The 12,454-nt window shown below is 49.8% G+C and overlaps 1 protein-coding gene across 1 annotated transcript in view; it reads left to right on the top strand.

Annotated features, from left to right (window-relative positions):
* sacm1lb (SAC1 like phosphatidylinositide phosphatase b) overlaps positions 1-12,454 on the top strand; it is an 86,805-nt gene that overhangs the window by 47,489 nt on the left and 26,862 nt on the right. Inside the window, exons 11-12 of the mRNA XM_085989295.1 lie at positions 3,909-4,007; positions 4,148-4,286. Of these exons, the coding sequence (XP_085845421.1) occupies positions 3,909-4,007; positions 4,148-4,286 (238 nt within the window). The remainder of the gene's footprint in view (positions 1-3,908; positions 4,008-4,147; positions 4,287-12,454) is intronic.

Here is a 12,454-nt window from a genome sequence, read left to right as displayed (position 1 = left end):
GCGCTTTAATCAGGAAGACCAATCTTTTATTGAGGCTGAAATCTCTCGACTTCTAGCAGAGGATATCATCGAACCATGTTCATCGCCCTGGCGGGCTCAAGTCGTCATTGTCAAGAACCCTCTAAAACCTCACAAACAGCGACTATGCATTGATTATTCGCAAACCATCAATCAATATACCGACTTGGACGCCTACCCATTGCCACGCATTGATGATATGGTTAATAAACTGGCCGAATACAAAGTGTTCTCAACTTATGATTTAAAAAGTGCCTATCATCAGGTACCCTTGAAGGTCTCAGATAAGCAGTACACGGCCTTTGAGGCTAATGGACGGCTGTACCAATTTCGTCGCCTCCCATTCGGGGTTACTAATGGAGTGGCTGTCTTCCAACGGGCAATGGATGGCCTGGTTAAGCAGGAAAACCTAAGGGACACTTTTCCCTATCTTGATAACATTACCATTGCAGGTCACAATCAACAGGAACACGACGCCAACCTCCAAAAATTTCGGGATGCCCTCCATCGCCGTAATTTAACCCTGAATGAATCCAAATCTGTTGAGTCGCAACCGACCATCAACATCCTTGGCTACTGCGTAGGCAATGGTATCATTAAGCCAGACCCAGAAAGACTTCGCCCGCTCCAAGAGCTCCCGTCACCTAAGAATCCGGCTTCTTTACATCTGGCTCTCGGTCTGTTTGCATACTACGCTAAATGGATTCCTCATTTTTCAGACAAAATCCAACCCTTGCTGCATGCTAGATCATTTCCATTGGAAACAGCGGCTGTTGCAGCCTTTAACCTTCTCAAAAAACAGTTGGAGAAAGCGGCTCTTCACTCCATCGATGAGAATCTCCCTTTCATAGTCGAATGTGATGCCTCGGAGGTGGCGATCTTGGCTACTCTAAATCAGGAAGGTCGTCCTGTAGCATTTATGTCCAGGACCTTACAAGGTGCCGAGCTACATTATCCTCCGGTTGAGAAGGAAGCCACAGCCATCATAGAGGCAGTACGGAAGTGGAACCATTTTGTAGCTCGCCAGCACTTTACATTAATTACGGACCAGCGATCAGTCGCCTTCATGCTCGATAATCGGAAACGAACCAAAATTAAGAATAATAAAATACAACTTTGGAGGATGGAACTGGCCTCTTTTGGTTATACCATTCACTATCGACCTGGCAAGGAGAATGTGGCCCCGGACACCCTCACACGGGCATTCTGCTCCACTATGTCGTCCTCCACTCTCATAGATGTCCATAATGGATTGTGTCATCCTGGCGTTACGCGCATGCTACATTTCGTACGATCACGGAATCTCCCTTTTTCTACTGGAGATGTAAAGAAAATATGCTCAGAATGCCGGCTTTGTGCAGAATTAAAACCTCAGTTCTTCCGCCCCTCAGATGGTATACTCATGCAACCCAACCGATGCAACGACTTAGCATTGATTTTAAGGGCCCAGTGCCCTCTTCAACTCGGAACACATATTTGCTCACCATGATTGATGAATATTCACGTTTTCCGTTTGCCTTCCCCTGCTCCAATATGCTGGCATCCACAGTAATCTGCTGCCTTGAGCAGGTATTTTCTCTCTGTGGCATGCCGGCTTATATTCACTCAGATCGGGGTCCATCCTTTATGTCAAAGGAACTCGAGGACTACCTCTCGGAACGGGGAGTTGCTACAAGCAAAACAACACCATACCATCCCATCGGAAATGGGCAGGTAGAGAGGTATAACGGTATCATCTGGAATTCCGTACGTCTTGCTTTAAGATCTCGGGGCCTACCAGACCAGCAATGGGAAGCAGTGCTTCCGGATGCATTGCACTCTATACGGTCCCTTCTTTCTACAGCCACAAATACTACACCTCATGAGCGGTTCTTTGGATTCCAGCGTCGCTCATCTCATGGGACATCACTCCCGTCATGGCTAACCACTCCTGGACCGGTACTACTCCGAAGATACGTTCAGACATCTAAAAATGAACCCCTCGTAGACGAGGTCGAACTAACCGATGCCAACCCCACCTATGCAAACATACGATATCCCGACGGCCGAGAATCTACCGTATCATTACGGGATCTGGCTCCCTGCCCGCCAGGACCTAGTGGGACATCGGGTGATGGTATTTCACCAGGAAACTCTTGGAATCTATCGGGTACCCCTCTCCAAGATCCTGATCGGACACCAACTAGCTTGGTGCCGGTAGAACCCCGTACTCAAAGTTGCGATCCTCCCAGTACCGCGCACGAAAGTACTGATCCGCCACAGACCAGCTCTGCACCTCCCCTCTGAACAGAGGCAGACCGACTTTGAACCTATTGGGGCTCGTACACGAAGCCATGATCTCCCCGACCCTTCACAGGGTAATCCAGGCCACACAGACTCTGACCAATGGCCAACCGTATGTAAGCGGACCAGCGACCCTCTACGACGGGAACCGAAACGGGTGCGACTCTTCCTCGTTCGGCGGCTGCGGAACAAAAGGAAGACCACAGCCTTCTAATCCTGCAGGAGGGAAGAATGTGATAATAATAATAACTTCCGGGAAATTATGTGCATCACTTCCTGTGAACTTTGTACATACATCACTTCCTGTCATATGTCACTTCCTGTTGGACTGGTATAAATAGTGAACTCCTCAGTATTGTAAGGGGCTTCTACCAGAGGCATGGTGAAGACCTCTCTTGTATATAGCTTACTTTAAAGTTACTTAATGTGTGAGACTCCTTTTTCTTACATCACCCTGCATTTCTTTTGTAATTGACGCGTGGTGAAGATCATATCCATTGTGCCCCTTAGTGGGCGGAATCCGCATTGCGACTCTGGGAGCAGCTGTTCGGCCACTGGGAGAAGGCGATTGAGGAGGATTCTTGCGATGACTTTCCCTGTGGCAGACAGCTGGGAAACTCCTCTGTTGTAATGTCGGAAACGTAGCAGCCAATTTGTGCACAGCACACTCCCACAAACAGCAATGTGATAATGACCAGGTAATCTGTTTAAGTGATGTTGATCAAGGGATAAATATTGGCCAGGACACCGGGGAGAACTCCCCTGCTTTTCTTTGAAATAGTGCTATGGATCTTTTTCGTCCACCTGAGAGAGCAGACGGGGCCTCGGTTTGACATCTGATCCAATAGACGGCACCTCCGACAGTGCTGCAGTGGGGAAAGAGTTAAACTGACATCGCTGGCAGTTTCACTGAAGGTGTAAGGAAGACTGGAGCTAACATGAAAGACCACATCCATAAAGATGCAGTCAAAGATAGCTGACCTTTGGAGAGATATACAACAATTAAATGGAGACTGGATGTCCAGCATTTCGACTGCCCGTAAGAACTTTATTACCTAGGTTACATTCCAAGTATCTTTTTAATTAGCATTCAGCAGTTTGAGTGATTGATTGAAGAGGCAGCTTATACATGTTTATATTAAGATTCGTAACCAATCCGTGAAGGTGCATGTGGGCCAAGATCCAATCAGGTGGCAGGAATGAATTTAACATGAGGTGGCCATGCTTATTGTAATGTATAAAAATGTAGTGTTTTCTGTACCAATTTGGAAAGGTCTGGCTAAGACCGAGCAGACTGTCTCCCCACCGGTGCAATAAAGACAACTTGACTATCGATCTAAAACCTTGTGTCGAGTGTTGGTTTAAAATACTCCACAACAGTGCAGCTAAATCTAGGCTAATACTCCAGTGCAGCACTCCCTCAGTACTGCACTGGCGTGTCAGCCTAGATTTTTGTGCCCAAGTCTCTGGAGTGGCACTTGAACCCACAACCTTCCGACTCGGAGGAGAGGGTGCTGCCCACTGAGCCACGGCTGACTAATTATGGTCATATGCTTATGAATTACTTTTTTTAATGTTCACTAATCACTCTGCTCTCATTTTTGTAGATACTGTGCATTCGATTTCCACAAAGAATGCAGCCGGATGAGATGGGAGCGGCTCCAAATCCTTTTGGATCGTTTAGCAGACCATCAAGATGAGTATGGGTAAGCAGTCTTTGCTCTTTTTAAGAAGACTCTGTTAATTACCCATAATTATGAAAGTTAAGATACTTTGTTGATTATAGAAAAATCTTGATTGTTTCCATTTTTTAAAAAGAAGTCACTTATTTTTCTACTTTACTCAGTTATTTCTTAGTGGATTCCGACGGGAAGATGCTGTTGCAGCAGGAAGGAACTTTCAGGACCAATTGCATTGACTGTTTGGATCGGACAAATGTGGTGCAAAGTTTGTTAGCGCGTCGTTCTCTCCAGTCACAGTTTCAGGTTAGAAGCACTTTACCAGGCTATTGTTTAGTGGCGATTTAATGTTTAAATGCTCTTTTTATTCGGAGACACTGATGCGCCATCAATTACTCCAAAGACTGAGGTTAAGCGAGTAACAACCAGGCTTTTATTAACTAAAGAATGAAGGTCTAGTCTCGAGTGGTCGACCCGTCCAGAATACTAAGGGACTGGGAGGTAGTCACTTATATACCTGGAATAGTGGGAGGAGTCAGCCGAGGCATGTCCAGACCTGTACCTAGTGGAAAAGACATACACATACAGACAGGTATAACAGTGGTTTACCACATTCACCCCTTGTTTAAAAATGAGTCCGGCGGGGTGAAGTGTATTTAAAAGTTCGTGTATTGGAGTCTCTCCGGAGGTCTTGTCTGCCGCTGTGATCGACGTGGCGACGGCAGGGGTGGTGGAGCTTCTGGCGTCGCGTCCCGTGTAGGCTGGGGCACTGGAGTGTAGTCCTCGTGGGTGACTGTCCAAGGCGAGCCGGCTGCTGGGGTTGGATATCGGGTCGTGGGGGGGGGGGGTGGTAATGGGTAGTGGATTACAGCGGTCCCCGAGGGTGCGAGGTCTCGTATGGAGACTGTGTCCTCCCGCCCGTCCGGGTATGCAATGTAAGCGTACTGGGGGTTGGCGTGGAGGAGGTCGACCCTCTCGACCAGGGGGTCTGTTTTATTGGCCCTCACGTGTCTTCTCAGTAGTACCGGCCCTGGGGACGTCAGCCATGGCGGTAACGATGTCCCCGATGTGGACTTCCTTGGGAAGACAAACATTTTCTCGTGAGGGGTGGCATTGGTGGCAGTGCAGAGCAGTGACCGAATCGAGTGGAGCGCATCGGGGAGCACCTCCTGCCAGCGGGAGGTCGGAAGGCCCCTAGACTTTAAGGCTAGTAGGGCGGCCTTCCAAACTGTCGCATTCTCTCTTTCCACCTGTCCGTTCCCCCGGGGGTTGTAACTGGTGGTCCTGCTTGTGGCTATACCCCTAGCGAGCAGGTACTGGCGGTGTTCGTCGCTCATAAACGATGAGCCCCGGTCGCTATGGATATAGCTGGGGAAACCGAACAGGGTGAAGAGGCTGTTCAGAGATTTAATGACCGTGGCACTGGTCATGTCCGGGCAGGGGATAGCAAACGGGAACCGGGAGTACTCGTCAATGATGTTGAGGAAGTACACATTGCGGTAGGAGGAGGGGAGAGGCCCTTTGAAATCGACGCTCAGGCGTTCAAAAGGGCGAGTGGCTTTTATCAGGTGGGCTCTGTCTGGTCTATAAAAGTGCGGTTTGCACTCAGCGCAGACTTGGCAGTTCTTGGTCATGGTCCTGACCTCCTCGATGGAGTAAGGCAGGTTGCGGGCCTTGATGAAGTGGAAGAACCTGGTGACCCCCGGGTGGCAGAGGTCATTGTGGAGGGCCCTCAGCCTATCGATCTGCGCGCTGGCGCAGGTGCCACGCGATAGGGCATCTGGGGGTTCATTGAGCTTCCCAGGCCGGTACAAGATCTCGTAATTGTAGGTGGAAAGTTCGATTCTCCACCTCAAGATCTTGTCATTTTTGATTTTGCCCCTCTGCTTGTTGTTGAACATAAAAGCAACTGAACGCTGGTCAGTGAGCAGGGTAAATCGTTTTCCGGCCAGGTAGTGCCTCCAATGACGCACAGCCTCCACGATAGCCTGGGCCTCCTTCTCGACCGCGGAGTGGCTGGTCTCTGGGCCCTGGAGGGTTCGTGAGAAGAATGCCACAGGTCTCCCCGCCTGATTAAGGGTGGCGGCCAGAGCAAAGTCGGACGCATCGCTTTCCACCTGGAAGGGGATGGATTCGTCCACTGCGTGCATGGTGGCTTTGGCAATGTCTTCCTTGATACGGTGGAAGGCTAAGCGGGCCTCTGCCGTCACGGGAAAAGAGGTGGACTTGATCAGCGGACGGGCTTTGTCTGCATAGTAGGGGACCCACTGAGCGTAGTAGGAAAAAAACCCTAGGCACCTCTTCAGAGCTTTTAGGCAGTGGGGCAGTGGGAGTTCCATAAGGGGACGCATCCGGTCCGGGTCGGGACCGATGACCCCGTGTTCCACAACAGCCAAGGATGGCGAGGCGATCTGTGCGGAATATGCACTTCTCCTTGTTATATGTCAGGTTCAGGAGTTGGGCGGTGCGGAGGAATTTCTCGAGGTTTGCGTCATGGTCCTGCAAGTCATGGCCGCAGATGGTCACATTATCTAGGTAAGGGAAAGTGGCCTGCAGCTCATTTTGATCGACCATCCGGTCCATCTCCCTTTGGAAGACGGAGACCCCGTTGGTAACGCCGAAGGGAACCCTAAGGAAGTGATAGAGGCGGCCGTTTGCCTCAAAAGCAGTATACTGGCGGTCTTCAGGGCTGATGGGGAGCTGGTGGTACGCTGATTTCAGGTCAATGGTCGAAAAGACGCGGTACTGCGCGATCTGGTTGACCATGTCAGCTATGCGGGGGAGTGGGTAGGCGTCCAGCAGGGTGTAGCGGTTTATTGTTTGGCTGTAGTCGATGACCAGGCGTTGTTTCTCGCCGGTCTTAACGACCACAACCTGGGCTCGCCAGGGGCTGGAGCTGCCCTCAATAATCCCCTCCTTCAGGAGCCGTTCCACTTCGGTTTTGATGAAAACCCTGTCCCCGGCACTGTATCGCCTGCTCTTTGTGGCGATGGGCTTACAGTCGGGGGTGAGGTTAGCAAACAGTGGGGGGGATGGGACTCTGAGTGTGGAGAGGTTACATCTGGTGCGCGGCGGGCAATTTGGAGGCTGCTGGCTGCGGACTGTGAGTGGGGGGAGGGGGCCACTGTACGCCATCGTAACGCTTTTGAGGTGGCACTGGAAATCCAACCCCAGTAGAACGGCAGCGCAGAGGTCGGGCAGGACCAGGAGTTTAAAATTATTGAACACAGCCCCGTCTACTACTAGTGTCACCACGCAGTAGCCGCCAATGTCCGCTGACTGGGACTCGGAGGCCATAGAAATCCGCTGGTGCGCAGGCAGGACTGGGAGAGAGCAATGCCGCACCGTGTCGGGGTGGATGAAGCTCTCTGTGCTCCCGGAGTCAAAAAGGCAGTTTATTGCATGGCCGTTTACCTTAACGTCCATTTTGGACCGAGCTAGCTGGTGCGGTCTCGTTTGGTCCAGCGTCACAGAGGCCAGCGTAGGGGTCGGTGTGTCGCTGCGATTATCAGATGGGGGGGGGGTTGGCGGTCTGCTGCGTCCCGGCTGGTGTCCGAGATGGCGGCGTCCATGATTCCCATGTGGCTGGAGTCGTCCAAGATGGCTGCTGCTGCGGTGGTTCGCACATGGCTGGGGAGGCCCAAGATGGCGGCCCGCACGGCCCACACGCGGCGCTGTTGGGGGCCCAAGATGGCGGCTTGCACGGCCCACACGCGGCGCTGCTGGTGTTCGGGGTGGCTTTGGCCTTGCAGACGCTGGCATAGTGTCCCTTTTTTCCGCAGCCCGAGCAGGTCGCATTCTTCGCCGGGCAGCGCGCTCTGGGGTGTTTGGCCTGGCCACAGAAGTAGCATTTCTGGCCTTGGGATACTGCTGTCTGGCTTTGGGACACTGCTGCGGCAGTTGGGCCGTTGTTGGGCTGTGGCTGGGGTGGCACGGTGCTATGGGGCTGTCCTACCGTGTCCCAGGTTGTCGTTCCCCGCGGCGTCCACGGTGCAGAGGAGTAGGCATCCATGTCCCGGAAGGCTGCGTCCAGCGTTAGTGCGATGTTTGAGGCTTTGTCGAGGGTGAGGTCACTCTGCTCCAGCAGTCGCTGTCGGGTGTAGTTGGACCTGTGGCCCGCTACGAAGGCATCCCGGATCACTTCCTCCGTGTACTTAGTGGGCGTTACCGCCTTACACCCACAGGCCCGGCCAAGCACGGACAGTGCTTGGAGGTATTCCTCAGTCGATTCCCCAGGTTGTTGCTTGCGACTCCCCAGAAGGTGCCTGGCGTAAACTTCGTTCACAGGGCGCGTGTACTGGGTCTTGAGGAGCTGGAGGGCGGCTGTGTACGAGGTCGCGTCCCGGATGACTGAGTACACTCGGTGGTTCACCTTGGAGAACAGGACAGACAGTTTGTCCACATCCGTTTCGACCGCAGTGGAGGCAGTCAGGAATGTCTCGAAGCACGTGAGCCAGTGAGCAAACTTGGTGGAAGCGTCCGCTTCCCGACTGTCCAGGTCCAGGCATGCTGGTGTGAGGATCTTCTCCATTATAAAAAATTTCGTTAATAAAATTGATGCGCCATCAATTACTCAAAAGACTGAGGTAGAGCGAGTAACAATCAGGCTTTTATTAACTAAAGAATGAAGGTCTTGTCTCGAGTGGTCGACCCGTCCAGAATACTAAGGGACTGGGAGGTAGTCACTTATATACCTGGAATATTGGGAGGAGTCAGCCGAGGCATGTCCAGACCTGTACCTAGTGGAATACACATACAGACACAGACAGGTATGACAGTGGTTTACCACAGATACCAGTGTGTGTAAATAATGAGTGAACCTGGATGCAGTGCTCCTCTTGGAGTCTAGGATTGTCAACTCTTGTCACGTCCTGAACTGGACAGAATAGGAGCAGGGCACAAGATCGTAACTTGATATATTTGCATTGCTGAAGAAGATTTATTGCAAACCTCGGTGACCATAATAATATAACTGAAGCAAATTGAAAAATTGATTTTTCTTCTTGCGTTTCTACTTCTAGTTTTCATTTGAAAAAAAATTCTGACCGCATTCTAGACTGTTGTGTGCTACTATCAGCCGTGGCTCTGGGTAGCACCCTTGCCTCTGAGTCAGAAGGTTGTGGGTTCAAGTCCCACTCCAGAGACTTGAGCACAAAAATCCAGGCTGACACTCCCAGTGCAGTGCTGAGGGAGCGCTGCACTATCGGAGGTACCGTCTTTCAGATGAGACGTTAACCTGTCTCCCCTCTCGGGTGGATGTGACAGTTCCCACGGCACTATTTTGAAGAAGAGCAGGTGAGTTATCCCTGGGGCCAATATTTATCCCTCAACCAACATCACTAAAACAGATTATCTGGTCATTATCATATTACTGTTTGTGGCAGCTTGCTATGCGCAAATTGGCTGCCATGCTTCCTACATTACAATAGTGACTACACTTCAAAAAGTACTTCATTGGCTGTAAAGCACTTTGGGACGTCCGGTGGTTGTGAAAGGTGCTACAGAAATGTAAGTCTTTCTTTCTTTACTAGATGTAATATCTCCAAGTTTGCAGACGACACAAAGCTGGGTGGGCATGTGTGCTGTGAGGAGGATGCCGAGAAACTCCAGTATGATTTGGACAGGTTGGGTGATTGGGCAGAAGCATGGCAGATGCAGTATAATGTGGATAAATGCGAGGTTATCCACTTTGGTGGCAAAAACAGGAAGGCAGATTATTATCTGAACGGCAATAGATTGGGAGAAGGGGAAGTGCAATGAGACCTGGGTGTTCTTGTGCACCAGTCGCTGAAGGTAAGCATGCAGGTGCAGCAGGCAGTTAAGAAGGCAAATTGGCCTTCATAGCAAGAGGATTCGAGTACAGGAGCAAGGATGTCTTGCTGCAGTTGTACAGGGCCTTGGTGAGACCACACCTTGAGTATTGTGTGCAGTTTTGGTCGCCTTATCTGAGGAAGGATGTTCTTGCCATGGAGGGAGTGCAGCGAAGATTCACCAGACTGATACCTGGGATGGCAGGAATGACATATGAGGAGAGATTGGGTCGATTGGGCTTGTACTCGCTGGAGTTTAGAAGAATGAGAGGAGATCTCATTGAAACTTATAAAATTCTAACAGGACTGGACAGACTAGATGCAGGAAGGAAGTTCCCGATGGCGGGGAGTCCAGAACCAGGGGTCACAGTCTAAGGATAAGGGGTAAGCCATTCAGGACAGAGATGAGGAGGAATTTCTTCACCCAGAGAGTGGTGAACCTGTGGAATTCTCTACCACAGAAGGCAGTAGAGGCCAGTTCATTAAATATATTCAAGAAGGAGTTGGATATATTTCTTAAGGCTAAAGGGATCAAGGGATATGGGGAGAAGGCAGGGACAGGGTACTGAAATTGGATGATCAGCTATGATCGCATTGAATGGCGGAGCGGGCTCGAGGGGCCGAATGGCCTACTCCTGCTCCTATCTTCTATGTTTCTATGTTTACTTGCCTTTAGTTTGGTTGTGCACTTAGCAATGTCAAAGGCCAGGCCACTGGTACAAATGCATTCAAGCATGCAATAATAGCGCCGATTCTCAAAATTGACAATATCGCTGCTTTTCAAAAGAGACGCTGCAGCAATGTTCCCTGTAACCTGTGCTTTGTTCTGTGCGGCCTGTTCCTTTCCTGCACAGACACTAAATTTCTGCGCGTGCGCGGCACTTGCTCTGGACCTTTCCCATGCAGCTTAGATGGAACATTGCTCTGCACACAAACCGGACAGATGGCAACCAACGTTCCCTCTAATTTTTTGTGGGGGGCCGCACGGCCCCTTTAACAGGCTGCGCGTCCTGTACAGAATTCTGCGCGTGCGCGGTTTGTCCATTTCAAAGCCGGCTCACGGGCCGCGCGGGACCTGCAGTTGGACGCGCAGCTTAAAGAAAACATTGATGACAACCCAGTGTTTGTCTATTTCGGATGCCAAACTCCCCCAGAATATGTCCACTCAGTTTAGTATTTGAAATTAATAAATAGGGAACTCCACAAATAAAGCACTGTAAAACTGAATTATTTTCGAAACAAATTGATTAACCAAAAGAATTCCCTGAAGCTCTTGCATGGGTACGTAGTTAGCCCCTGCATTAAGATTTATTCGCTACATGTTTCAGCATTGGTGCAGCGTATACAGTGAGAAATAAGTTGTCTCGTTACACACCTCCCTGAATGGTGGTCATCAACTATTATTTCCAAGATCTTCACAATATACAAATTTGATATTATCTCAATATAAGATACAGTAAATAACAATTGCTGCAGTACCAACATTGAATGATGGATGGCTGTGGAGGAGTTGCACCTGAGAATTGGGAGCAGGAGTCGGCCATTCTGCCCCTCGAGCCTGCTCCGCCATTCAATAAGATCATGGCTGATCATCGACCTCAACTCCACTTTCCCGCCCGACCCCCATATCCCTCGATTCCCCGAGAGCCCAAAAATCTATCGATCTCAGCCTTGAATATACTCAACGATTCAGCATCCACAGCCCTCTGGGGCAGAGAATTCCAAAGATTCACCACCCTTTGAGTGAAGAAATTCCTCCTCATCTCAGTCTTAAATGGCCGACCCCTTATCCTGAGACTGTGACCCCCGGTTCTAGACTCTCCAGCCAGGGGGAAACAACCTCTCAGCATCTACCCTGTCAATCCCCCTCAGAATCTTACATGTTTCATTGAGATCATCTCTCATTCTTCTAAACTCCAGAGAGTATCGGCTCAATCTCTCCTCATAGGGCAACCCTCATCCCATGGATCAATCTAGTGAACCTTCGTTGCACCGCCTCTAAGGCAAGTATGTCCTTCCTCAGATCAGGAGACCAAAACTGTGCCCAGTACTCCAGGTGTGGTCTCACCAAAGCCCTGTACAACTGTACCTAACTTCCTTGCATGTTCTCATGAACTTCCAAACTCCATACAAGTCTGAAATTCACCCGCTAACCATTATTTTTCCGATGTAATTTAGAATTTATATATGGTTTTATAAAATCATTAATAATTTTGTAATTAAGAATAATGGAGTGACTTCAGGATGCAATGACACATTGTCTAATGATGGGTAGTACAATGTTAGAGGGAAGTATTTGCATTTTAATATAAAAACAGATTATTTTAAGGAAAATAGACGCCTGCAAATGCTTCTCAATCCATAACCTAATCGAGGAGGTTCCTTTTTCGTGTGACAATTTCAACAGCTGATGTGTTTGTGCTTTAGGATTAATCAGAAATTTACGGCACTGAAGGAGGCCATTCGGCCCATCGTGTCTGCGCCGGCCGAAAAAGAGCTATAGAAACATAGAAACATAGAAGATAGGAGCAGGAGTAGGCCATTCGGCCCTTCAAGCCTGCTCCACCATTCAATGAGATCATGGCTGATCATCCAAATTCAGTACCCTGTCCCTGCCTTCTCCCCATATCCCTTGATCCCTTTAGCCTTAAGAAATATATCCAA

The sequence above is a fragment of the Somniosus microcephalus genome, chromosome 5 (genome assembly GCF_052327205.1).
Source record: "Somniosus microcephalus isolate GS21.2 chromosome 5, FLI_Smic_1.0, whole genome shotgun sequence".
In the NCBI taxonomy this organism is placed as follows: domain Eukaryota; kingdom Metazoa; phylum Chordata; class Chondrichthyes; order Squaliformes; family Somniosidae; genus Somniosus; species Somniosus microcephalus.
Note: the sequence above shows the minus strand (reverse complement) of the source record. Positions and strands in the feature narration are given on the sequence as shown.